This window comes from Anolis sagrei, chromosome 4, assembly GCF_037176765.1.
Source record: "Anolis sagrei isolate rAnoSag1 chromosome 4, rAnoSag1.mat, whole genome shotgun sequence".
In the NCBI taxonomy this organism is placed as follows: domain Eukaryota; kingdom Metazoa; phylum Chordata; class Lepidosauria; order Squamata; family Dactyloidae; genus Anolis; species Anolis sagrei.
The window spans coordinates 140,772,917-140,800,908 of record NC_090024.1 but is presented as its reverse complement, the minus strand read 5'-3'; the positions used below and the strand labels follow the sequence as shown (position 1 = coordinate 140,800,908).

Genomic DNA, 27,992 nt, shown 5'->3' with positions numbered 1-27,992 from the left:
TTGGCTTATTTATATTTAGGAGCCTGAACGACAATACATGCATATTGGGACTATGGTTGAGTTTGCATTTGCCCTTGGAGCAAAGCTAGATGTTATAAACAAGCATTCCTTCAATGACTTTAAGCTTCGAGTAGGTAAGCAACATCTTGTTTAAGCTGCAAGCGATGTGATCCTTTGTTTCTTACTGTTAATAATTCAGATTCCCCCGCTTTGTTATTCAATCTTGCATTTGCATTAACAATGTGTTTCTTCTCCCCCATTTCCAAGATAATCTTAATGCTAGAACGCTGCAAAATATATAGAGCAATAAAATGAGAATGTAGTAACACATTGGAAAAATTTAGTAGCTGAGCTCTCTAAATGAATTCCTGGTAAGAATGTGAGCAGAGTTTCTCCATAGTTTGCCATAAGTTAGGAAAGGGCTTGGGGAAGTGTGGGTTAGGAATGGCCTATTCTGCATTTCCATCCCACCCCTTGATGCTGCTCCCACTGCCAGAGAGCCTCCAGAGAGAGCTTTCCTGGCTGAAAGGAAACCCACACAATCTCTTGAAACACCCACCTACAATGCATGGCCTTTGAGCCAAGGGAAAGTAGGCTGTGACAAGAGCCTATTCTTCCTGCCTCAAGTAGTGAGAGAGCAAGAGTTGGTTGCAACTGGTGTAGATATGGATACACTTTCTGGCAAAACATCTGTTGACAAAGGATAAAGGGGGACCATGTGATGAACACAACGGACTTCAAAGATTAAAGCAGAGCAAAACTTGTTGATTTTCTCTTCTTTTGGGAAGTTTTCTGAGACGCCATCTACCCATTTGGAAAAACACTTTTAAATAAAACTAAGCTTATTGTTAGTTTAACAGTGTAACTATTTTGCTGTTGCCCGTTTTTGGTCAAAAGATTTAGCCGCCTGCACACCTTCTATTTGTATCAGTTTTATACTACTTTATGCAATGCTTTTGATACAAAATAAATAAATTTTGTTATATGAGGAGAAAATAAATATGTCACATGAGATCATTGGTGTCTGAGCAAAATGAAGATATATTGGCATAAGATATGGTGACAGAATCCAGTGTTATGTTTTTTTCTGTGCTTGGTATTTATGTGTGTGTTTCAAGCCTCAATTGATAAAATAATTGGGGCTTGAAAAACACATATACATACACACATACAGAGAGAGATGGCAAGAATAGAAGTGTAAGCTATTGACCGTATTTTCATTCTTTATTTAATTAAAACTTATTCAGCATGTGTGTGCATTGGAGGAAAGGAAGGAGGGAATAAAACTATAATATTTTTAGTTTGTAGGATACAATTACTTAAAATTGTATTCCACAAACATTACATTTCTGACTGACAAGAGAAACATTCCAGGTGGTTAACATTCTTTGTCTCCCCTTTAACCCTGGGTAATTTTAGATGTGCTGTGAAGTTTACAGGTCTGAAATGTGACCTGTGAATAAATCTAAAATGTCTGTAAATTTAATAGTATTTCCCCTCTGTTCCCATTATGTTTTGAACGATTCTTATTCTTGCTGATTTTATTCTTGGTGTATAGTGCCACCAAGTGGTAAAGCCTTGCCAATTGCCCAATGTTTAGGTTTTCACACGAGATTGTGAGATTGTGGAAGAACATGTTACCATTCAGGGCACCTATCCTTTGGGAAAGAATTCATGTTACACTTGCCTGTTATCCCACAAAGGCCTGTCCCTGTTGCTTCAAGTGGGACCTGATATTGGAATTCAACTTGGTTAAGAGGAAAGCCCCATCGGAAGAAGGGCTGCTGAATCCATTGCAGGAAGGGGCACAGTTTCATACTAGTAATCACTCACTTTGCCCATTTTACCACATTAAAAAACCAGGGTCCTCTTTAGGCAGGTCTGGATTTCAAGACTGGGATTTAACACCATTGTAACAAGTTTGACTCTTGCATTGTTTATGTGTCGAATGTCTACATGTCAAGAAAGTATCCCAAACACTTCATACCCACATTAATAAGCCAATCACTCAGTTTGAAGCCTTTTTGAACATGTGACAAGAAGCAAACTGACTTTCTGTTTTTGTGTTCTTTAAAAATACAGGTATTAACCATGGACCTGTAATAGCTGGTGTTATTGGAGCTCAGAAACCACAGTATGATATCTGGGGCAACACTGTAAATGTGGCCAGTCGGATGGATAGCACTGGTGTCTTAGATAAAATACAGGTATTATTTTTGTCTTTACTGATAACCAACAACTCCTGAAGAAAAATCTCCATCTAAAAAGCAGTGACAATTTTTAAATCCTTTTCGCCAACCATTGATTACGTTGGCATAGATTTTACAGCATCAAAACACATTTTTTGTTGCTGTGGAGATCATAATTTTGTTCCGACCATAAAACAATTAAAATCCCACCACAAAGATACTTGTGAGCAGCACAACCCTCCCACACCATGGCCATTTCCATGTTGTTCAAGAGTAAGCAGACAAGTTGTCTTACAACTGGATGTACTGCAAGGGCATTATCTGCAGAGACTTCTCAAGAACCTGGAGGTCTCTCTAGATGCCTGCTGAAATTATAGAAAAATTGCTGAATGAATTCTTGCTGCCCCCCCCCCCCTCACTCTTTTATACAGCCTTTGCTGTTTTAAGGTTATTTTGTGGGGTATCATTGACGAGAAGTAGTACAAGGTTGTAGCTCTGTTATACAAGTTCATCCACCAGTCAATGCCTTTTTTCTTCATCTCTTTAGGGTGAGCAGATTCAAAGAAGAGGTTATTTTAAGAGCATGGAAAATTCAACTGTATAGATTTAGTCTCTCATGATGGAGTGAAACAGCTGCATATGTCAGAATTTGGGCCAGAATTAAGTTAGTTAACTAACTTAGCTGCATATCCAAGTAGCATCTCTTGGCCCAATGCTCACTCACCTCTCATCCTTCCAAAAGGACATCAGCAAACTAGAGTTAAATAATCTAGAACAGGGATTCCCAACTGTTGGTCCTCTGGGTGTTTTCAACTCCCAAAAATCCCAGCCAGTTTACCAGCTAATTAGGAATTGTAAAAGTTGAAGTCCAAAACGCCTGGAGGATCAAAGGTTGGGAACCACGTGTTCTAAAACATGCTGTTCATGGTTAGTCTAGACTGTATTATTGGGGCATTGTATTTATATCCTTATGAAAAGCAAAAGAGTAAGACTGAGTCTGAGTCCACATCATGGAACATTCACTTGTCCATATGAGGTAAACAGAAGAGTGGAGTGAAGAGGATTCTCCATTAGTATGCGGGAAGAGTTAAAAACAATATCAGTGGCATCTAGATTTACTTTGAAAATAATACAGACTTGTTTTGTTTCTCAGGTCACAGAAGAAACCAGAAACATCTTACAAACACTTGGCTACATTTGTACGTGCCGAGGCATCATTAACGTTAAAGGAAAAGGGGAGCTTCAAACCTATTTTGTACATACTGAAACAACAAAGTCCCTTTCACAAGGGAATGTGGCATCCTGAAATATAACTGTGGGTGTGGGCAGTCCCGCATTTTTAGAGAAAAGACATTGCACATTTTTCTTAACCCTCTTTTGGCCCATACCATGAACATGTGTGTAATTTCTGGTATATAGAAACATTGCTGTAGTAAAGTCTACAGTCTAGTCCAGCATCAAGAGATCTCAGTAGTCTGTGCTATGGGCTGAGAAGACAAGCGGCAACGGGTACTGTCAACACAGAGGTGGAAATGATAAACCATGACCATAATTTGAGAAATTAAGGTCTGAGACTGGGTGCAGAGGTAAGGGAAAGTGCAGAGAAGAGCTAAGAGAAAAAATGGCAATAAAATTAGAGCTGCATGGAAAACTGTGGAAAGTATGGTAGCTCCCCAATAACATCATCTAGTCCTGAATTTGTAATACCTAATTCTGATCCTTCATCTAGTACAACTAGGGTGTGTTCACCAGCTACATCCCACAGCCAGCGACACAAAATGGAACCACGGCTGACTGCCTTCACAAGGGAAGTCATAGCCGAACAGGACCAGTTTTGTATAAATTGTGTCTAATGTTTTGATGCCATTGTTTTTTGTATTATTAACTCATTAAAAGTTTATATGTAATTTGTCTTTAAACCTTGGGTTTTTTAGTAGCAATACTCCCACTACTACATTCATATTGCACCTTCAATACTGAGCATAAGAAAAAAACAAAAATCTTGTTCCAAGGGATTTGTTTATTGTATTCATTTTTATCATTCAGCCAAAAGGGCTTTGAGGGTATCTTATAAATCATTGCCAGCTCCCACACTTCAAGGTTACAGTCTAACAATGATGCAACACACAAAAGGTGTGGCAGCTGTGTAGGGGATTCAGCCTAACAGATGCTAGTTACTCTTCTCTCCCCCAAAGATCAAAGCTAGAACATGGGTAGAGAGGCTTTCACCAGCTGCTGGGCCAAGGCACAGAGGAATTGGCTCCTTTTCTCTGTCTCCAAAAGAATGGCAGAAGAAGCACTTCTCTCCAACCACTAGACCAAGGCACAATGGAATGAATAATCTAAAGTGAACAGGGTGGAAGACAGCAAAGGAAAGGCTAGGGTAAGCAAGGAATGAGGGTGATGAAATGCAGTAGTGTTTACTCAAATCTAATTCTCCATGGAGTCTAATGCACAACCCAATTTTCAAAACCCTGAAACCAAAAAAAGTATTTGCTGCCAAATGTAATGCGCAGTGGCAAAAAGTGCCCTCTTTGTAATTTGGCCAAAAAGATGTGCATTACAGTTGCTGCATACTTGAAATTCCTTCTTTTAAAACAAAAGTGTTAGAACATCAAAGTTCCCAGAAATGGAAAAGAAAACCTTAGGGCAAATCCATGCTGTGAATGAATCCACTTTTATTGACTGTCAGCACTAAGATGACCATATGATATGAATCTAATGTGCACCCTAATTTTGGTGAGGTGATTTAGCCAAAATAAAGGTGAGAATTACATTTGAGCAAATAGGAAAATTCAAACTTTTAATTATCTTAGGTAGTAAACACTTTGCATTTGTCTCCATAAGTTCTTTCTCTGTTATAGTTCCTCTATGCTTCTTAGGTCTATTTCACTACACTTGGACATTGACATTTGTGGAGTTAACTTTTGTGGATTACATTATTTGCAGATTTGATTAATACCAGTATATGCTCTCTGGGGGCCCTTCCAAACAGGCCCCAAAATGTGGGCTTGTTGCACTTTTTTTCCAAATTAATTAAATATCCCATTATACCTTGGCCTTCCTGAAAGGCATGGGTCTAATGAGGTATTGGGCCTGTGGGGACTCACCCCAGGATGCTCCTGGGGGTGAGTCGCCACAGCCATCTCACGCCTTTTGGGCTCCTGGAGCCCAAAAATTCACGATGGCACCTACCTCTTCCCACAAGTCCTCCAAAACCACAGTTAAAAGTATTGAGTTTGTTATACAAATGAAGCGAGAGGGAGAAGCTCTGCAGAATCCTGACATCTTCTCTGTCACCAAAACCTCTAGTGTTCTCTCTTCTTACATGGCTGGGCTGGTTTCAGACATGGATCTACTTTCTTTTCTTTAGTAGGGTTTCAATATTTACTGGCTGAGGTATGGTGAAAGGAATGTTTACTTTTTAAAAGCCCAATGATACGCTTAAAATCGGAGTCTAGTGATTTGTTTTGAGGACCAAAGCAAATAGTCAGCTTTGGTTTCATACCTCCCACCTTTGACCTGTCAGAAATATTAAAAATTAACAAGGTATTTTTTAATTTTAAAAAAGTGAGTCAAGCACTGAAAGGGTTATATGAATGCAATGACTCAGCAAAAGCTGCAGTTCTATATAAGCAGATGTGCATGTAGCTTAATAGCAGTCAGTCTGAGGTAAACCTCAGTGGGAGAAAGGTCTCAGTCTGTGAGAAGGCCTCACAGTGTGATGTAGGCCTTAGTCTGTGAGAGGGCCTAGTGTGAGAAACTTTGCTGAGAGAAGCTCCAGGTTGAAAATCAGTGTGTGAAGACTGCTTTGTGTAAAGCTACTTTTGTGAAGCTTCTGTGTAAGTTTAGTGTGAAAAGAAGCTCTGTGAGAGTGAAGCTAGAAGCTGTTTATCTGCAGGAGGAAGAAGCTTGGCATGAAAGTAAAGAAGAAAGTATGAAACACTTCATTTGTGTTATGGAAACCTTGTTCTTGTAAATAGTGCAAGCATATTATTTTACTACATATTATTTTGTTCTTTTTATCACTTTGGGCTATTGCTGCTGGGTCATGCTGCTACTAATAAGTTACTCTGCTGTATATTTTTTGGGGGACATTCGCTCAACATGACCTTCTGTATTTGAGGATTATCATCAGACATTGCTGTCACCCTTGCAAATCTATTGCTGTTTGCATAAGTAATGCGGTATTTTGAGGGGTGGGGAGTTGTTTATAGTGAAAATTGAGATTTTCAGACTGTTGGGTTAGACACACTATGCTAAATTCCACCCTGGTTCAGTCCACAAATGGGGATTTGTTTGCTATGTGTTTCTTCCAGCTGCTTGCCCTTTTGGATTTGGAGGGGGGGGGGCACAGCTATATAGTCAGACAAGTAGAATGCCCACAGTTAGGATTTAAAATTGATTCATCCAGTCAGTGCTCTTTATTAGTAGCATAGCTAAGATGTACATGATGTTCTGGTCTGGTTCTTCAAAAGCATGAATCATTCATAAATTGACCCCGTGGCTTGATAAATAAATAATGTCTGCATTGTTTGGGAACCTTTCAGCTATTTTCCAACAAAAAGTAAGTCACTTTCTAGGCTCCATCCCCACCTCCTTGAAGGTGTTGGCCCACTGATGGGAAGGGTCTCATATTTTGGAAACCAGACAGTTTCATGCAGAAAGCTCTCCACAGTGAATTAATTTAGAAGTAAAACATTACCAAGCACCACTCCATGCAGTCATCCTTTTGTTTTGTCCTTTCAGAAGAAAGCGATTGGGCTGCCAACCTCTGTACACAAATAATGTACTCTCAATGACAGTCATTTTACATGTTCAGGGAAAGTGTATTTGTTAGCTCTTGTAATGGCACTTTTGCTCCCCAGCAGCCAATTCCTTCCACCTTCTAGGGCCCTGGGTATATTGATTGACATCACAGTGGATGCATTACTGTCTCTTAGTAACCAAAGAACTCAGCAGACATACAAGCTGGAAGAAAGCTGTGTTGGGAGTCCAGCCGGCCAGTTCAAGCTTGGCTGGGGAATGCCAGGAATCCAAAATGGGAAGGAAGGGGAAGCCGAGGACGAGGAGGAAGAAGAAGTGGAGGAACTGGGAGGCATCAATGAGAAACTAATAAGGCAGCATAAACTCCCACTCTCTGCACAGTCAGCCTTCAGCTATGTTCCACCTCGTCGTATGGATCCTCCAGAACTCAGCTATTTTCACCAAGAGAGTAAGGTGAGTTCAGAGCAGTGGAGAAGAGAATGGGCAGGAAGGGTTCAAAGTCTAAATTAGTGTTGCAATGATGGAACATACAGAGAAGTGTGTGTTGAAGCGGGGAGAGCTCACTTTAACACACTTTAGGTACCATTAGGAAATTATGACATGAGTTTCTAATTACTATCTCTGTGCTAGATATGCAGTTTTTACACATACCACCTTTCACTGGCAATAGTTTGACATTAGCCAATTTAGAGAATGATCTAAAGTCAGGGAGTTTTCTCCTTCCTCATTAGCAATAGTTTGAATGCATTTCTGTGAATTAGCAAACAGAGATCTTTTGTGAGCTGGTGTCTTCAAAGTACCAGAGATGCTTTAGCAAATTTTAAACTGCAGATATTTTTTATGTCTGTCTTTATAGCCATGACCCCAAAAGAACCCCTTCCTCAAGGCAAGCAGCTGGTTTGAGCTGAACAAAATGGAAAGTTGCAGTGCTAGTTTGTTTTAGAAGTCATAAAGGATCCCAGCACCACCTTTGAGAGAAAGTGAGGGAAATACATTTCTGACAAAAGCGTTCATGGATGACGTGCAAGTTTATGTTAGAAACTAGCATATATACTCAGTGTTGTCCAGCCCGCTCTGAGTCGCCTAAGGGCTGAGAAGAACTGTATACAAATGAAGTAAATAAATAATTGGAACTACTGCCCACCTACTTTCTCCCTTCCCCAGCTCTAAGAAGGCCTATCTCACAATGCCTCCATGGCAACACTCTGGCAATGGTGGTGGGCAGACTTTCTTTAAGGCTCTTCCTCCCTTTTCTTTTGTTCTTCCCTTCCTGCCCATCATACACTTCCCCTCCTTCCTTCTTTCTTTTCCTTCCTTTCAATTTCCTAATTTTTCTCTTTTACTTCACTCCCTTCATCTGTTCATTCTTCTCTGTGTTCCACTTTCCTTTCTTTCTTTCCTTTGTTCCCCTCATACTTATTCCCCTTGTTATTCCCCCTTCTCTCCTACTTTCTTCTTCCTTTTTCTTTCTTGCCTGTCTTCTTTCCTCTCTTCCCCCTATATACATCGCCTCTCTTTTCCAGTGATATTGCAGAGGGCCACTTCACCTACCAACAGCATTTTTGTGGTACAAACAGATCCACACACACATACATACACACATATGAATGATGGTGATGTTATTTGTTGATGAAGGTTTGTGTTATGAATGTTCTTTTCCCCGTTATCTCAAAGGTGCCACTTCATTCCTTTATGTCAGGGGTCCTCAAACTTTCTAAACAGAGGGCCAGGTCACAGTACCTCAAACTGTTGGGAGGGCCGAATTATAATTTGGAAAAAAACCATGAATGAATTCCTATGCACACTGCACATATATTTGTAGTGAAAACAAATACAATAATTAATATGAAGAACAATTTTAGCAAATATAAACTTAGTATTTCAATGGGAAGTGTGGGCCTGCTTTTGGCTGATAAGATAGGATTGTTGTTGTTGGTGTGTGCTTTCAAGTCGTTTCAGAGGGTCGGGTAAATGACCTTGGAGGGCCGTATCTGGCCCCCGGGCCTTAGTTTGAGGACCCCTGCTTTATGTAGTTTTACTTATATCAGCGATGGCTTAACAGCAGCTTTTATCCCAACCAGGAGAAAATCTTTTGTACAGCTAATAGGTCTAAATTGCAACCATGAATTATTTACATAATGACAAGAATTGCTCACAATAGTATCTTGTTAGAGAAAATCTATGGTCAGCCACCCTAAAGATTAAAGCAAAGCTCCAAGGAGTGGTATCTTATGATTGATCCCAGTAAAGCAGAAGGCATTTTGACTTTGTGAGCTCTGACTCCAATATATCACTAGCAATTATAGCCACTCCTGATGATACCACTGATAATAATATTGAGAGGTGACATTTCTAAATGTCTTTACTCACCAGAGCCCACAGAGGCAACACATACTAAAATCACAATATAAAAAACATTTTTTTTAAAGTTGAGCCATAAAGAAATAATAATATCATAGCTGCCTGTTGTGTTCTCAACAATGTTGGTATCAGCCTGACTTCCTTTGAGAGAGACTCCAAAAAAATCAAGAAGCTGCTGCAGGGAAAGCCATGGACCTGTAGACATCTTGTTCCAAAGCTAGGTGTATCTGTCAAACCCAGCCAGCACTGGGCAATTGAGCAATCTGATCTATAAGCACAGACTCAAAGAGGGTACTAGTCACCATGCTACTAGTCCTTCTAAAACACAATTTCAATTATATAAATTCGGGAGCCCATTTTCACCCCTATTGCACCCTTCCCTGCATGCAATCTTTCCCCGAGTGTGCTAATGTCTGAGTTTGCTAGTTTTTCTGGAGGTATAAAGCCTCTTTTGTGATCTGGTTGCCATGGGTATGAAGTGCATCTTACCTTGGCAAAGAATTTGCAAGGGGTGGAGACTCACTGTCAACGATGTGGCTTGTTCTTTCCAGTTAAGCATGTGCTTTTACAGCTCTGCTCCCACTCACCTGCCCAAACACACACACAATCTGCCGGGTCCTCCTGCCTTCTCAGCCCTCAAGATCTTACCTTCTTAGAGAACTTTTTGTTCCTCCTTTCTGACTCCTTTACCTCTCTTTCTCTCTGGGATTGGAGATACTCAGTCAGTAGCAACAATAGAATCATTTTGAAGCTTAGCCTATCACTGGCAGGGACATTTCCATCACAAAGGTTCTTGAGAGATTGCATTATGAATTGCTCCACAAGAGCTACATGTGTAATACCAGGACTGAGTCCCAGCGGGCATTCTAAAGCCAGAGTTTCATTTTGAAATCTATATTGCAATAGTAATAAGATATATCTGACCTGAAGAAGTCATAGCCTGGCTTAACTCAAGATGCAATTTCCCTGGTGCATCATTCATTTAGCACCACTGAAGGAGAAAGTATGACCTAGCAAGGAGAATCTGGGTGCAACAACCCCATATTGTCAAAGACATAGGAATCCCAAAGGACTCTGCAATCGGACAAAGCAATGGAGATGTTCTTTAAGCTTAACAAAAGTTACTTTGCTGGGCCAACATGCTAAAAAAACTTCCAGTCAGCAATCTTCCAAGATCTTCCTAGAGTTGCACCCTTTTATTTTCTTTTTCATTGAACTGGCACAGCACTGGTGATGGGGATATTGTCTTTCACCTCACCTGAGCTTTAAGAGATCCAGGTGGGTCAAGTAGTCCATGTACATGTTTTCCAACCAGTGAGTGGCTGTGAAGAGGGATGAGAAAAAAATACCAGAGATACTGTCCTATTCCCATTTGCTGTCAGTCTCATTCTCATAACCAGGGAAGTAGATGAGTGCCTAAGGCTCATAGCAAGCCAAATCCTTCCTTTTTTATTTTGCTTGTAATAGGACACAAGTGTTTATAATTACAAACCTGATTGTCATTTTTAAAAGTTTCTGTCATTGTTTCTGAATGCTATAAACATATTAATTAAGGACAGCTTCACATTCCATAAGGTGAGGTGGGAATATGGAAGGTCTACACAGCTTTCTAGTCCTTGTGATAGCCAGGCTACTCTGCCCATCCCTAAAGGACTGTGGCTCTGCCATGTCCCATGCTGCTGCTGCTGCACACGAAGGCAACATGTCCACGTAATCAATTGGTGTCAGGCATATACTGTACTGTTCTTTTGACAATTAATGGCATTTCTTTCAACTCAACATCTCCATTCTTGTTTCAAGCCAGGAATTTTTTGCGTATATGACTGCATCTATAAAAGACCCCCTGGCTATGATCCAAAACTCCATCGGTGTGACAGGGAGCATGCAAAAAGCAGGGGACTTCGTATTAATGAGGAGGTAATTATTATGCTGAAATGATTGACTGGATTATACAGCTGGACAGACACCACAATTACACCCCTCCCTTTCTATTTGTTATCTTAGCCATTATAAAATCAGTTGTCGGCACAGCTCAAAACTTTGTTCTGTACTAGCAAGCTTCATCTTAAGGACAGAATCCCAAGCATCTTTATTTGGGAGAACCATTAATCATAGTCACAGAATTGGAAGAGACCACAGCAGCCAACAAGTTCAACCCCCTGCCATGCAGGAAAAAACACAAAGTCCCCTGATAGATGGCCATCCATTTGTAATGTGATCAAACTAAACATAAGATCAGACCCACCTGGTGGCGCAGTGGGTTAAACCGCTGAGCTGCTGAACTTGCTAACTGAAAGGTCATTGGTTCAAATCCAGGGAGTGGAGTGAGCTCCCACTGTTAGCACCATTTTCTGCCAACATAGCAGTTTGAAAACATGCAAATGTGAGTAGATCAATAGGTACTGCTTCTGTGGGAAGGTAACAGCGCTCCATGCAGTCATGCCAGCCACATGACCTTGGAGGTGTCCATGGACAATGCCGACTCTTTGGTTTAGAAATGGAGATGAGCACCATCCCCCAACTAGACTTAATGACAAGGGGAAACCTTTACTTTTAAGGTATTCTAATACTTTTTTTTTTTGCAAGAAGTACCTTTATTTAAAAAAAAGTGTTGGATGAACAGAAATTTGTTTCAGATTACAGGGGCTCTTTTCCTCAGTTGGGTATCTCAGTTGAGCCACCAAATGAAGTAATAGTAAAGTATACAGTTATCTTTCAGCAAGTGCTGACATTCCAAATCTTTTTAAGATGAGGGTACTGTGGCAGCTGCAGAGGCAGTCACAAAATGCTGTGCAAAAACTGGAACACCTGTGGTTGACTTCCTCCTACATCATTTCCAAAAATAAGCGATCGAAAAATTAAAAAACAAGCCATAGTAAAGCCATGCCCTGGTTGAAAGCTGGAGTTGTCAGTTAAAAAAATGTTCCCTACCCTCTTTTCCCTTTGATAGTTTGCTTGAACAGGGGGTGAGTTAGAAAGATTTGCCCATCCTTCCTCTTACCAGCCAAAGGATCCAAAACTTGGGCCAAGTATCTCAGAAATTACTCATTTCAGCCTGTGATTCTTCCAGGCTGAATGTAAGAAACCAGTAATGCTAAACCTCAAATCTCATTTCATTGTTTGACTGTTTTTTTTTCTTCTCACTTTCTTACACTGAGATGTTACGTTTCAAAATGTTATTACAGGAAAAAGCAAGGCCTACACCTGTCTTGTCCTCTTCTGAGTACGGGTGGCGCATAGACAAGCCTGTGGAGGAGGTCAATCGAGACCATGTTCGCATTAACCACATTCAAGCAGAATTCTACAGGAAAAATCAAATTGCTTGCTTGATAAAGAAAATCACCAGAAGTGGCGATCCAACTTAAGGCTTGTCTGCCATGAGCAAAACAGACCTCCATTTAACTCCCTGTAGTGTACTATTGTCAATTAAAATGTAGTAACATCAGCCCTATGATTTTACTGCAGGGATTTGAGCTACATCAAGTCAGCTATGCCGACTTATTTTGACACATTTGTGTAATTAGCAGCTTGCATCAATGTTGTACTTATAGGAAGGGAATAAAATCAGGCAGTAATACTAAAAAAACGGAAGTTACTTCCATGAAAGGGATAAAATTGATTTGTCTTTTTCAGTGCACCCACCTAGCTAAAGTATCCATATGTTTGTCTACAAGTAGATAGTAAATATTTAGATGACAGCTTTGATTCATAAATGAAACAATCATTAAATCAACCTCAAAAACTGGCAGCACTTTTTATTTAATGATTTTGCTCCCTTACGAACAAGAGAAATCGTACCTTCCAAAGAGCTAATGACATACTTCTAGCAATTGTTATGTGCCTTCAATTCATATCTGACTAATGACGACCCTAAATAAACCTATCACATGCTTTGCGTCACAGAAATTGTTCAGTATTGCCATTGCTTTCCGCTGAGGAGTGTGCTTTACCCAAGGTAAAGTGGGTTTAAATTGTGGACCTTTGTCCTCTGGTGTCCTAGTCCAACACTCAAATCGCCACACCACACTGACAGGATAAATCTGCTAAAACTACTAAAGGGAAAATGCATTTAATATGCATTTAATATGATTTCACACTTAAATTGATTATAGTTCAGGTCTACACATAACATTACTCAGAAAGGCAAAGAGATCCTAGCATTGCATGTAATGGGTGCGCCTGATGACTGATGGGTGGGACGGTGTCTATAAAGTTTTACAGCTATATGTTTTCAAACTTCTTATGTGTAGAATCTACACAATACTTTTATTTTATACTCACTAGTATATTATACTCACTAGTATATTATATGTATATAATACATAATATATGTATGTATATGTATATTATACTGTATATTATAATACACACATATATGTATATTATATATGTGTGTATGTGTATATTGTATATTATAATATACTATACAATATAGATATACACACATATATAATATACAAATATGTGTGTATTATAATATACAGTATAATATACATATACACACTGAAGATGAAACTTCCACATTGCTTTTAGCAGTAAGTGCTCTTGTGCACTTCTCGGTGCAGTCCTCTGTGCTTTTGAAGAAAAAAACTTGCTACTGTTTCCATTTTTTTTAAAAAAAATCATTTTATCCATACTCAGAAAATTTGGTTGTATTTTATCATAATGTTACATAATTCTCATGTGTATTACTGGAAGGCAGAAATAGAAATCAAGATAAATTTAATCTCAGTATGTAGCACAGCTTTTAAAAATAAATAAGCCACAGTCCCTACAGAAATTTGAGCAGTATTTGGCTGCTGTTGCATCACCAGCTAAGTCTATATGAGCTGGGGAAGACTTTCCTGTGCAGATATTCCAGTATGTCACCTCTGTTGTGTAATGACTCAAACTCAAAAAATGGAATCTGAAAGTTAAAAGAAATGAAAAATCCATTACAAACATACAAAATAATCCTTTTCTTCTAACATAGGCAGATTTACTAAATAAAGATAGGTTTTAAACAGGTCAGGTCAGACTGAAATCAATGGAATTAATATGTAGGGAGAAGCAACATCTTTTCTTTTAACATAGGCAGATTTACTAAATAAAGATAGGTTCTAAACAGGTCAGACTGAAATCAATGGAATTAATATGTAGGGAGAAGCAACATCTTAACAATGAAGCACATGCTTTACTAGCAGAAGATCCCAGATTGAATCAGCAGCATCTTGGCACCCCCGGTGGCACAGTGGGTTAAACCCCTGTGCCGGCAGGACTGAAGACCAACAGGTCACAGGTTCGAATCCGGGGAGAGGTGGATGAGCTCCCTCTATCAGCTCCAGCTCCTCATGCAGGGACATGAGAGAAGTCTCCCACAAGGATGATAAAAACATCAAATCATCCGGGCATCCCCCTGGGCAACATCCTTACAGACGGCCAATTCTCTCACACCAGAAGCGACTTGCAGTTTCTCAAGTCGCTTCTGACACACAAAAAGCAGCATATTGAGGCACAACTGCTGTTTGAAACCTTGGAGAGCCATTACCTGATAGTATTGACAATCCTGGAGCAAGGTGAGCCATTGGCTTGATTCAGGACTGTAATTTGCTACTTATTTTCTCTGTGTATATGCTATCCATTTCCCACCCATGTACACATTTTGTGCAGCCTCTTGTCCCTGCCCCCCCCCCCAAATGGCACGGCAGTTATTTGTTTTTGAACAAATTCTTTGAAGATTTACCTGCACAACATCATATCCAAGGAGCCGCAGGTGTCTTTGCTTAATAGCCTCTCTCCCCAAAAGATTGTGACTGTTGGCGCAAAATCTCTTTTGGTCATCAATGCAGACAGCTATTCTGCCAATTAAAATACAAAATATGATTGAAGAGTATAGAGTAATTAGTCCTTTTTAGGATATTACATGTCTGGGATAATGCAGACACCTGGCCATACTTTTCTGATACAGTTTGGCTAACACTTCTGCAAGGTTTAATTTAATTAATTTAGTAACATTTAAACACCATTTGAATATTGAAGGGGAAGCCAACCCTTAATACCCTTTAACTATGAGTTTACATCCCTGGATGGATCCATCTCTTCTGTTTTTCAGCATGGGACATTTTAGACAAAAGCTATCGCCAAGGGTGTGCTAGAGCATGACAACACGTGCAACAATCCTCTAATGCCCACAGCAGCTGCAAGCACTTTAAATATTCTTGTGCAAAGGATACACAAGAAAATAATAGTTCATTTTAGCAAAAACGCTGGACCTGATGACAGAACAGCAATTTCCAGCAGGTCTCAAGAGCATGAGCAGAACAGATGGAACGTTTGTTTTTTTCTGGTATATTGCTGCTGTTACCCATTCACTGGAAAACTATGTTCACATATCCCAGTCTCCTATGCCAGAAATATTTGAATTAGCAGTTATATATGAAGGCTGTGGTTCCCTTCCTTCTCCATTTGCCGTGGTAGGAACCATGCTTGTTTATTCCTCGGGCAACAGTGCTAGGAAAGTGAATGGAAGTGGAATGAGTAGGTGAGGTGGGAGGAGAAAAATGCAGAGAAGCAGAATGACTTCTTTCAGTTAGTTTAAATGCAAAGGATGGGGTGGAGCATGGCAACTGAGTTGCTTTCCAGAGCTGATATTCACTTCTATCTGTGAAGACACATTCTCCAACCATTTCATTTCCCTCACCTTTGGTACACATCTTCATTTCTGTTAGCTGGTAGCACAAATCCTTCTTCATCGAGTTTAATCTCAATGTCTGGTGCAAGAAAGGGACAAGTAAGATTTCTTTTGACAGTAATTACATCTTGTATATGTTACTGCTAAAGCCACAGACACATCAGCATTTCTCTTCCTGCTTGTGCTTAACTCTGGGAGTATCTTGACAAACTCCTGGATAATCTACACTAGAAATGACTGAGAAAACATTTATATTGCAAAGGTTAGGAGAGTTGTTGTTTTAAATTACACAACACTGACATTTCATTTTTAACATGGCTAATAACTTAAAGCAATTTCCAAATCAATCATTTTGCATGTGGATGGCAATGAAAGGAAGATCGGAAAAGTTGGGTGGCATAAAAGAGGTTTTCTCTTGATGGTAATGTCTGTATTTCAGGAAGGCATGAAGGTGGAGAACATTTTCTCTCTTAAATATTTCATCATCTTGAGTGATAACTATTGGGGTTACAAGGTGGTAATGGTTTGTCACATCCTGTTCCCACTCTCGTATTCCTCCCTTTTCTTTCCTCCCTCTCTCCTCACTTTCTTCAATGTCTAGCAAACTTAGGGAGAAGAATGGATTGCTTTTGCCTACAGCTTTAACTGACTGCTTGCAGAATGTGTTTGCATGAGTCAAAGTCAGGCCAAGGGCTACAGGTATCCTCAGAGCAATAGGTTGCCCATTGCTCATACACTATGTATGGCTGAACGTGACATTCACACAAAACACATAGGTGTGGTGGATCCAAATGTCCTTAAGGCCATATTCTTTTATGATGGGCAGCTCACAAGTGACAGTCAGGCTGATAGAAAGCTGGAAAGAAGATGTATTTTCTTTCCTGCTGTTTACTTGGACTGAAACCTAAATAGATCTCTATAACTGCTTGGAAGACCTGCTGTAGCTTCTTGTTTTGTTTTTCATTCTACTAAGACACTACATCTTGAACTGTGGTTCGGACTCCAGATGAGATCCTCTTAGCTCAATGTTGGGGTACATGAAATTTGGCAACAGTAAAATACCACCTAGTGGCTGTTTCAGACATTTACACCAAGCTGTGAACAACAACCTGTGCAGTATTTATAGTGCATTCATCAGAAAATGATTCAGCGCCACAAAAAATAAAATCTGTCTGTTTAGCACAGTGGTTCTCAACCTGTGGATCCCCAGGTGTTTTGGCCTACAACTCCCAGAAATCTTAGCCAGTTTACCAGCTGTTAGGATTTCTGGGAGTTGAAGGCCAAAACATCTGGAGACCCACAGGCTGAGAACTACTGGTTTAGCAAGACCTGCAAATGCTGATTTATTAACAGTAAATATTTGATTTTTACGCTATTTCATGTACATATATACCGGGGGTTGCATAAAACATTCTCAGACAGAAAGGAGTCACAAGTAGAAAAAGTTTAAGAAGCTTTGCACTAAGGCATACAAGCCGTGTCTTCCCTAGAATTAACACAATGCCATTTTGTACCCAAACAAGACATACTGCAAATGCACCAAAACTTAAGTACAGTCCCACTAAAAATGAGCAAAGTTTTGTTTACCTAGAGTATAACAGTATGGCGTTAACACATGGGAGGCAAAATATGTCCGGGCTCCCAGGAGATCAACCAAGCCAGCCTTCACTCTGCTGAAAAAATGCACGTCTGGCAAGGACTCCAGGGAATGACCTGGAGTGAGAAAGGACTTGACTCGGTATTTGGGAAGGAGCTTGGGACCCTATTACACAAAAGAAGAAAAGAAAAACAGGTAAATTTGCCTCCTCCAGCCAAATTGGAAAAGTAAGCAAGCAGTATTGGGGGGGGCTTAATAAGTTAACTGCAATCTATCATTGGGAAGGAGGGGGAAATGGTTGGGAAAAATAATATAGCAGCAAGGGTTTTGCATAGGCGTTACCTAGTGTTAACATATACTGATGTTTTTCAAAATTTATTCTGCATATAAATATTTTATATGAGAATTGTGGAATTTTACACAAACACACCTATTGTACTGTCATCTGTGCAAGTCTATTTCTCTGCTATTTTTCACAAAAGCTCCATATGGCTGACTGGAAACTATTACAAAAGTACACAATTACCACTCTCACACACTAAAAATCCTATTCCACACAGAATAATTCTCCAAAATTAGGTGATACAGCTGATAACTGTGCAGAAATATTCATTATTTCTAAAGCAAGGAAAAAACAGTGGAAATTATTTTTCTTCATTCCAGAGGAGAAGCAGGTAAATATTAACATCCCTGTGCAGATGCAATGTTGAGCTGAAAGAGTAATAGGTGCAGTGAAATCCTAATGTGAATATTCAGGAGGACCATATTTAATAGTGGAAAATTATGGGGTATACGTGTGTGTGCCATGTTTCTCTACTTGATTTGCCTCCCATTGATTTATTTCTGGGAATGTTTCTGGAGAAGTTCCTGTTTGTATTCCAAACTGAAAAGGGACATCAATGGAAGATATCAATGGAGATTTGGCATACCCTGAAACTAAGAAGCAACATTATTTCAGCCTAATGTACCAGTGATAATCATTATTACTACTGCTAATTTTGAATACTAATATGTAGCATTAGTAAATTGCTCATATAATAAGGCAATTTTATCAATTCGAGTAAACATGCATAGAATCAGACATAAGCAAAAACAAAAAGCAGCATTTGTTTCCTACGTCATAAGATGGGCACTCCAGTATAACAGTAAGAAACATCTGGGTCAGTTGCGAAAGAACTAGCTTCTTCAAGTGAGGTTCTTTGGCTGAAATACAAAGAGTCACACAGACACATCAAGATAGGTCTTGTTAACTTTAAAAAAAGAAATGCAAACTATTGTCCCAAGAATAGAGCAGCTTTAAAGGACTTTACAGCAATACAAACCCACATCTAACATGATGGTAAGCAAGACAGACAGTTCACTCCCAAATCTGTTACACTGTTTACTCACTTCAGTCACAGCAATTACAGGACCCAATTCCCAATTGTCACATCCCATTTCTAATCCCCAGTATGAACTCCTACCTTGCAAGATGAACTCATTTAACTAGAACATGTCTTTTAATGGATGTAAGTATAAAAAGAAATAAGGATGAATGAGTATTTCTCCTACATGCTTACATCCCTTCTGTTCACAAAGCGGAAGCACTTCTGACATTTGCAGTATCCTCTGCAGTCAAAGGAAAATGCAACAGTTGCATAGTCCTTTCAAGAACTTAAAGCACTTAGCACTCTTTATCCCAGGAATAAAGAAAGTATAGTCCTCCAAGTGTTTTTACCGACTATTTCCACCATCCCCATCAAGCATGCCCAGAAGAACTGAATTGATGCCCAGAGTACCCAGAGAACCAAAGGTAGCCAACCTCTGCTTCATCATTGTTATAATCCTTTCAATGTCCTGCAAAACTAAGGACTGTTATTCCACACATATTAGAGCTGTGGGTTGGCGAATTTTAGCTGAGGGCACTTCCACACAGCCCTATATCCCAGAATATCAAGGCAGAAAATCCCACATTATCTGAGTGTGGACTCAGATAACTCAGTTCAATGTAGATATTGTGGGATTTTCTGCCTTGATATTCTGGGATAGATGGGCTGTGTGGAAGGGCCCTGAGGCAACTTGGTGAAATCAAGGGAGAACCAAGGTTCAAATTGAAACAGTTCTATTCACAGCTTTGCATCAAAGCTATTATGCTGGACCAGCTTCCCAGATCATTCAAACAGAATTCAAGATGTTCCAGATCAGGGGTTCTCTTCTAACTCTTGTAAAACCTTTTTTTTTTTTTGCATTAGTTTCCCTGTCCCAAATTCTAGAGCATAATCTAAGATGGATTCTCAGTTTCTATAGAGCACTGAGGAAACATGAGGCTAGGTCCTATTTTGTGTGACATGACAATGTGCCTTACAACAACTTCCCTAGATATTTAAGTTTATATCTTTCACAGTTCCTTACCACTGCTCATGTTGGGCGAGGCTGATGGGAGTTGTGGTCTGAAAAAACTGGAGGGACAAAAGTTTCCCACCATCATCTTACAAGATGTCACAGCTCCCTTGAGATTTCACATTGCAGGGGGAAAAACAGGGAAAACAGACAAACTATTTTCAAGGCCATCATAATCTCCCAAACAAAATCAGAGGCCGATTTCTGTCTTCATATTGACTCAGCATCAAAGGCCCTAATAATGTTACCCACAACATCAGAGGTGTGTTTATTTGTTCCTATTCCAATGTCAGAAATGCCTTTGCCTGTCAGTAATGCCCTTCTAAAGGATTTATAGAACAAACAAGACTATCTCTAAGTGACAGAATAAATTGAAACAACAGGACATTAGAAATGGAACACTTCAATTTCCCAGGATACTCTGTTACTAATCTCAAAATTGCTATTGTGGAACAAAGATTTTAAGAGGAGATTGGGGGCATGGGCAGAATGGGGAGTCATTCAGAAATCTCCAGTTATTAGAAGATGTCTGAACAAAGATAAGATGCATTCAAAAATTTTCAACTATTAGGGGAAGTCTGAATAGAGACGGCCACTTCATTGCACACAGACCTGTCAGGATCCTACAAATATGCACAATTCCACATCTCTCCACTATTTGGGAGCTGTCAAACTGCAAAATGGGCCCCTGCTACTGTCTCTTATCAGTGCAGGGGAAGTGGAAGGAGGCAATTCAGACCATGGAGAAGCCACTGGTCTCAGCTTAGGGCCCTTCCACACAGCCATATAACCCAGAATATCAAGGCAGAAAATCCCACAATATCCGGTTTGAACTGGATTATCTGAGTCCACACTGCATATATTCCAGTTCAAAGCAGACAATGTGGGATTGAATTCAGCTGTGTGGAAGGGGCCCCAGTTGGGAGAGAAATTAGGGTGTGCTTTTAAATGGGGAATTCCTGCCATTTCCTTCTGCTGGAAGCTCAGAACATGAACATTCTCCATGCTGTATTTGAAAAGGGACTTGCGTAATACAAGGTGCATGTATACAAGTCACTGACTAGGTAGCCTATACGTACTAAATTCAAACTTCCATTTCAGTTGTGCTATTGCACTTTTCTTCTAGAAAAGTCTATTTTCAGTAGAACCAACATTCCTGGAAACAGTATATATTTCTGAGTTGTGTGTTCTAAGTAATGTGTGAACCTTCCCCCCCCCCCCCCAAATTTCGCATCCACATCCATTTGAGTACTGTATAACGCCTGTATCTGTGAATGGTATTCTTTTGAACATACTGTGGAAAGAGAACATGGAAAACAGTGAACCCAACTGACATGAAAACTTCTGTCAGAAGTTACCATAAAGTTACACTTTCATTATTAAGATCTCAACTTATTACTCAATGCCATGCTTTGAAAAACATTTTGTGATCAGCGTTAAAATTGATCATCCCATCAACATGCTATCATATTTTGCATTTCTATTAAGTTTTACATACAACTCATATACATATACATGTTTTCCTACCCAGGGTATAGCTATGCATCTAAAGAAGTAGTCGGCAGTCCACAAAAGTTGAACTAAACTATTAGATCTTGACAATTTTGAAAACTAATTTTTCCCTTCTTTTTTATCCTGAAGCAGATGGAAACAGCTACTTCCTTGAAATGTGTCAACATGTTGATCTTTGTAAGGACATCCCAGAAACATACTATGAAAACAATTGTAAAATGAAAGTTGTAACAGAAATACAATCTTAATGCACTTACTTTGTAACTGCTGCAGAAAATAGGGACTAAATACTTTTGCCAGAAAATTTAGTGGATAGCGTTCAAGAAGCGTGCAGGAATGAAGAAGGTTCAAGAGCACATGAGGCTGAAATTGAACAAATCTTGTGCTGAGTATTCTTTCGAGCTTTCGGAAAAAAGATGGAGCAGATGGTGGTAAATAGTTGAGTTTTCCAAATGGGACAACCAGCTCAGCTATCTGAGTTGTTGTGAAGTTGTCGGCGTTGTAGACAAAACTTTCAGCCACCACATTGAAAATGGTTTTGGAGAGGATGTGCTTCTTGCTACAGTACTGCATGACTTTAGAGTGTGTGCTGGGATGCATAGTGAAGCCACATTTGGTGACATGCCTTTCCAGAGCTTCAGTAAAAAACTGATCATTGTGTCCAAAATGAATAAAAGCCTCCAGTACATTAACTAGCTCATCATCTGTAAAGTGGGGGACATGCCGTATTGAATGCTTACACAGTTTTATCACAAGGGGAAGGGCTTGGGTTTGATCAAGAACAACCAGAGCATTTAATACAGTACATGTCAGTCTGGGGTTGAACTGAGAAACTTGAGTTACAGCGATATCATTCATTTTGTTTAGTAAGTCCTGGTATTTCCCCCTTTCCCCTATTCCCAGCTGCAGAATTCTGTAGACCATGACAATTTCATTTACTTTCCAGTCCTCAAGGTTTGCACTTTGAATTTGAGCCATAATTTCTTCTAACATAGCACAGCCTGGACCTTCCAGGCTAAATACGCTTTCTGCAAGAACACACAAATTTTTAATACTCATCTGGTTCTTATCTAGACGCTCCTGGCTCTCTGATACTAAGCGAACCATCAGGGTGCTCCAGGGGTCCACACGCAACTTTATCAGAGCATTTAATGCATTTACAAGCCCGGAATCTGAAAGATTAGGAGATTGTTGTTCCAGCTGGAAGCAGAGGGAACTGAAGACTTCATCTTCCATGACCTCCTCAAGATTCTTCAGTACATTGTCCTCCAGTTGAACATCACATAGTCGTTGAAGAGTGGCGGCCACCATTGTGTCTGATAAGCTTTCTAATGAATGTATAAGTTTGGAAATGTCTTTGTATGAAGATAATTGGTTCAGTTGCTTCAAGAACATCTGCTCATCTGCCCATTTGTTATTAGATTTTAAATTGCTGCCTGCCTCTTCGTGGAGCTGTTCCGTTCTTATTATAACAGAGCTGAGATGGTTTCCCAGTTCCATATGGTAATTTCTGCAACCAGGGAGCAGAAAACCAGTCTCTGAACATACCATTTGCAGCTCTGAAGAACTACAGAAGCAGAACTTGGGTGAGCTAATTGGCTGAGTGAAGAGGATCAAGGCTCTGCTTCCAGTCAGTAATTGTCTGCATGCTTGAACTCTAGAAATACACGCCTGGAAACATCTGAAATTTGTCAAGGCCATCTCGTATCAGCTGTGAACGCTGCCCTCTGAAAAATGAAAAAAAAGGTCAGCATCACCATATGGCGTGCAATCATTTAAAACAAAAAAGCAACTTGAGAAGAAAGAGCAAGGTGCACAGCTTCAGCTATAACACAATTCTCTTAAAACAAAATGGGTTGGGCACAGAATCAAACCATCAGCTTCTTCTCACCTTCTTGTCAGAGGGTGCTTGTCAAAAGTGTCTGTTTGGTTTTTTTTTGCAACAATAAAAATGAATGTCCTACCAAAAATGCTGTATCTCTTCCAGAACATACCCATAATTAGAAATAACAAATTATTTGATAATTGGAACAAAGAGATCTCGAAATTTATATGGAACGGCAAGAAACCAAGGATCAAGTACACAAACATGATAGATCAAAGGAATAGAGGAGGAATGGGTTTACCTGATCTAAAATTATATTACGAAGCAAGCAGACTCTCTTGGGTGAAAGATTGGATTTCATTGAAAAAAGAAAGAATATTAACAATTGAAGGTTTTGACCTCAGATTTGGGTGGCACTCGTACCTGTGGTACAACCAAACACTAAAAGAAAAGAACTTCAACAATCACTTTATTAGGGCAGCGTTAATAAAGATTTGGAATAAATATAAAACAAGAATGTATCTAAAAACACCACTATGGGCATCACCATTAGAAGCGAAACAAAGAAGACTGTTAGGATGGACCAACTGGCCAATATATAAAGATGTATTAAAGAAAAAAGATAATGAACTACAACTGAAGACAAGAGAGGAGATAAACATCCAATTTACAAACGTATCCTGGTTCCAATACTTACAACTTAAAGAATACTACAATTTAGACAAAAAATTAGGCTTTATGATAAAGGAAGACATATGGGACCAAATTTTAGGGAAAAAGAAAAAATATATAACAATAATATATAACAAATTATTAGAGTGGGCTATCGAAAAAGAAATAATAAAAGAATGTATGATTAAATGGGCTAAAATATAGGAAGACAAATACAATACAAAGAATGGGAACAAATTTGGACAAAAAAGATCCGATATACTTATTCGACTGATATGCAAGAGAATTGGTTAAAGATTTTTTATAGGTGGTACATGACGCCACAAAAATTAGGCATGATGTATGATACTGTAAGAAATAAGTGCTGGAAATGTGAACTACATACTGGAACGTTCTACCACGCATGGTGGACATGCCCCATAATTAGCACATACTGGAAAATGATAAAACAAGAATGTGAAAAGATCTTAAAAACAAAGATTCACATGAAACCAGAATACTTTTTACTGGGAATAATAGATGAGGAATTGGAATTAGATCAGAATAAGGATATTTTGTTCAACTATTGTATCACAGCAGCAAGAATAGTTTTGGCAAAAAAAAATGGAAACAGAAAGAAGTAGCCACAAAAGAGGAATGGACAAGTAAGATGAAAGAAATTAAAGATATGGACAAATTGACGTTTGCATTAAAAGACTCATATGGAAAACCAATGAGAAGAACGGATTGGAAGCCATATGAGGAATATCTAACAGAAGACCAAGATAGGAAAGACACAAAAGAGGAGGAAGAATGAGTTTTTCAGAAAAAGGAAGAAAATAAAAAGACGGAACCAAAGAGAAGGAGATTATGGAAGTCAGAAGATCCCCCGCACTTTCCCCCCCATATCCCCGCCCTCCCTTCCCTTCCCCCTGGATCCTATACACTCTCCGCACCCTCTTCCCCTAACCCAATTCTCACTCCTCTACCCAACCCAATTTATCCCTTCAACTGCCCCCTCACCTTTAACCCTGACCTTACCAATCCCCCTTGTCCCTCCTTTTTTTAACCTATATACTTGTATGAATATACCTCAATAAAAATTATTTTAAAAAAAGTGTCTGTGTTGGAAAAAAAAACCTGAACAGAAGAACAAGGGGAATCTCAATCTGATTTCCAGCAATTAGGTAAGAAACTTCAATACAGCTTCTGCACATTTCTTAATCCTTCCACATTTGGTGCTCCCCAAGCAATCTGATGTAGTAGAACATCAGACAGTTTTTTTCCAGTGTGCCAGGAAATACTTATCCTATTGGCTGTAACTGTTTCTTTCTTCACTGGTAATCTGCAATGGACTGGCATCCAATGGATTGGCATTGATCCACACACCACCACTCTGAATAACATTGCTCTAGGCTAGGGGATATTGAAGATCACCAGAATATAAAATAATAAACAATTTTCAAAACAAATTGTGCAAAACAAGACAGAATATAAATTGTGCCCATTTTATAGCTTGGTGAATTCAATCTCTTTTGCACAGGGATTGTGGATTGTAGCCAGGAAACAGAGAATTTGGGAAGGAAGGAAGGAAGGAAGGAAGGAAGGAAGGAAAGAAGGAAAGAAGGAAAGAAGGAAAGAAGGAAAGAAGGAAAGAAGGAAAGAAGGAAAGAAGGAAAGAAGGAAGGGATACGCTTTTCTGTAATGTATGAACCAAATATGAATTCAGTGTATGAGTAACCTGATACCTATTTTTGTTTCGGGTTTGTTGCTGTTACATTCTTTCAAGTTGTTTCTGGTTTAGGGCAATTATTATTTATTATTATATTTATTTATACCCTGCTTACCTCCCCAAAGGGGATGTATGAAGGTTTTTTTTTTTTTTTTGGCAGCCTGTTTTTTTCAGAAGGGGCTTGCTTTTGCCTTTTTCTGTCGTGGATGCATCCCATCTACACTGCCATATAATCCTGTTTCTGAATCCAGATTATCTGCTTTAACTCAATTATATGGCAATATAGACTCCAGTTCAAAGCAGATAATCTGGATTCAGAAACTGGATTATATGGCAGTGCAGATTCAGCTTGAGACTTGCCCAAGGTTTTCCAAGCTGACCAGGGAATCCAAACCTAGAGTCACAATTCAACCCCCAAGCCATTACACTATATTGCCTCTTAACTCAACCCCCCTCCCCAAACAGAAGTGATCCCATGTGTTGTCGAAGGCTTTCATGGCCAGAATTACTGGATTTCTGTGAGTTTTCCAGGCTGTATGGCCATGTTCCAGAAACGTCAGGAGAGAATGCTTCTGGAACATGGCCATACAACGCAGAAGCTATTCTTTTTCATAAAGGAGAAGCATTCTGCATTTTTTAGAAGACCTCTTCCTTTAAACCCCAATTGCAGAAACCCCCTTTTCCTTCTTTCACAAGGCAAGAGATTTGAAGGAACACATTTACAACAATCCCAGAAAGTCCTCTTTGAGGGAAAAAAGATGAAAAGAACTTCTTTCGTGCAGGAGGGGAGTTGAGAATGAGACATATAATGGAGATGGGACCAAAGACTAAACAAGAAAGTCATTCTGTTTTATATGCACCTTGTACTCATCACCTGTTCACCTGTATATATAATACCTTAAATAATTTTGTGCACCAAACAAAGTTTTTGAATGTCAAACAATCAGAAAGTATCACTATCTCAGCCTCTCATGCAGCGTTTTGGAGTATTTTTGATTTCTGGATAAGAGATGCTCAATCTAGATAGATAGATATAGATATAGATATAGTATAATAAAGTTGGAAGAGATCACAAGGGCCATCTAGTCTAACCCCCGGCCATGCAGGAAAAGCACAACCAAAGCACCTCAACAGATGGCCATCCAGCTTCTGTTTAAAAGCTTCCAAGCCATCCAGCTTCTGTTTAAAAGCCTCCATCACACTCCAAGGCAGAGAGTTCCATTATTGAACAGCTGATACAGTCAGAAATTCTTCCTAATGTTCAATTGGAATATCCTTTTCTGTAATTTGAACCTATTGCTTCAAGTTTTAGGGCCCTTCCTGACAGACCCTATATCTCAGGATCTGACCCCAGGTTTTCTGCTTATTCCAGATTATCAGGCAGTGTGGACTCATATAATCCAGTTTAAAGCAGAAAAACTGGGATCAGATCCTGGGATATAGGGTCTGACTGGAAGGGCCTCTAGGCCCCTTCCACACAGCAGAATAAAATCCCACATTATCTGGATTATATGGCAGTGTGGACTCAGATAACCCAGTTCAAAGTAGATATTGTGGGATTTTCTGCCTTGATATTCTGAGTTATATGCCAGTCAGAAAGGGCCTCTAGACTTCAGTGCAGAAGAAAACAAGGCTGTTTCCTTATAACATCCTTTCAAATATTTATACATGGCTGTCATGTCTCCTCTCAACCTTGTCTGGTGGCTCTCACTTCTTCGAGGGCCCTGTCTCCCTCCTTGGGCTGTGCAAACTGAAAATAATCCGGTTTAATTGGACAAACAGGGGACAGGGCCACATTTACTGCAATATGCTGCTGTATGATTTGTGTCTTTGCATATATTATCTTTATTCCTTGCTCCTTTCAGCTGCCTTTTAGAACGACTCTGTGCTGTAGCCTCATTGGCTACAATGTAAACAGTCTGAGGAAGTTTGGCCCTTTTGAGGCTCCGTAGTCTTTCAAGTCAACTATGTACTAACCCCAATTTAAGTACAGCAAGGTCACCCTCCCTGTTGTAGGAAAAGGTGACGGTGGCCTTTAGAAGGACACTCAACGTAAGAATTGTGTTGCTCCCCCCGAGGACCCCTTTCGCGCTCTTTTCCCACATTCTCCGCCAGTTTTACCTCAGCCTTCCTCGTCCACCACGCCGCCACCTTGGAGTCCCGCCCACCAGAACCAGAGAACCAATCAGATTTCTCTTCACATTCCTTACTCCCACCCTTTGATAGGCTGCGATTGATTGGCTGCAATCCCCTTTTGTTCCCCCGCCTACTTTAGGCGGATTTTGATTGGCTAAAAGACAAAAAGAAGA

The 27,992-nt window shown here is 39.6% G+C and overlaps 3 protein-coding genes across 3 annotated transcripts in view; 2 read left to right on the top strand and 1 right to left on the bottom strand.

The window, feature by feature from the left end:
* Window positions 1-4,096, top strand: part of ADCY2 (adenylate cyclase 2) — a 132,840-nt gene extending 128,744 nt beyond the window's left edge. The window contains exons 23-25 of the mRNA XM_060774059.2: window positions 20-134; window positions 2,083-2,207; window positions 3,343-4,096. Coding sequence (XP_060630042.2) covers window positions 20-134; window positions 2,083-2,207; window positions 3,343-3,495 — 393 coding nt within the window. The 3' untranslated portion in view covers window positions 3,496-4,096. The remainder of the gene's footprint in view (window positions 1-19; window positions 135-2,082; window positions 2,208-3,342) is intronic.
* Window positions 4,097-6,625: 2,529 nt separating this feature from the next.
* Window positions 6,626-13,223, top strand: CFAP90 (cilia and flagella associated protein 90). Its single transcript, XM_060774060.2, has 3 exons — window positions 6,626-7,409; window positions 11,118-11,234; window positions 12,503-13,223. The coding sequence occupies exons 1-3, from the start codon at window positions 7,038-7,040 to the stop codon at window positions 12,680-12,682; spliced, it is 669 nt and encodes a 222-aa protein (XP_060630043.1). The 5' UTR covers window positions 6,626-7,037; the 3' UTR covers window positions 12,683-13,223.
* FASTKD3 (FAST kinase domains 3) lies at window positions 13,056-27,862 on the bottom strand. The gene is made up of 7 exons (XM_060774062.2): window positions 27,805-27,862; window positions 21,733-23,202; window positions 18,702-18,787; window positions 17,575-17,749; window positions 15,997-16,066; window positions 15,040-15,154; window positions 13,056-14,223 (listed from the first exon to the last, which is right to left on the bottom strand). Exons 2-7 carry the CDS (start codon window positions 23,174-23,176, stop codon window positions 14,125-14,127), a joined length of 1,989 nt encoding a protein of 662 aa, XP_060630045.2. The 5' UTR covers window positions 23,177-23,202; window positions 27,805-27,862; the 3' UTR covers window positions 13,056-14,124.
* Between the last annotated feature and the right edge of the window lie 130 nt (window positions 27,863-27,992).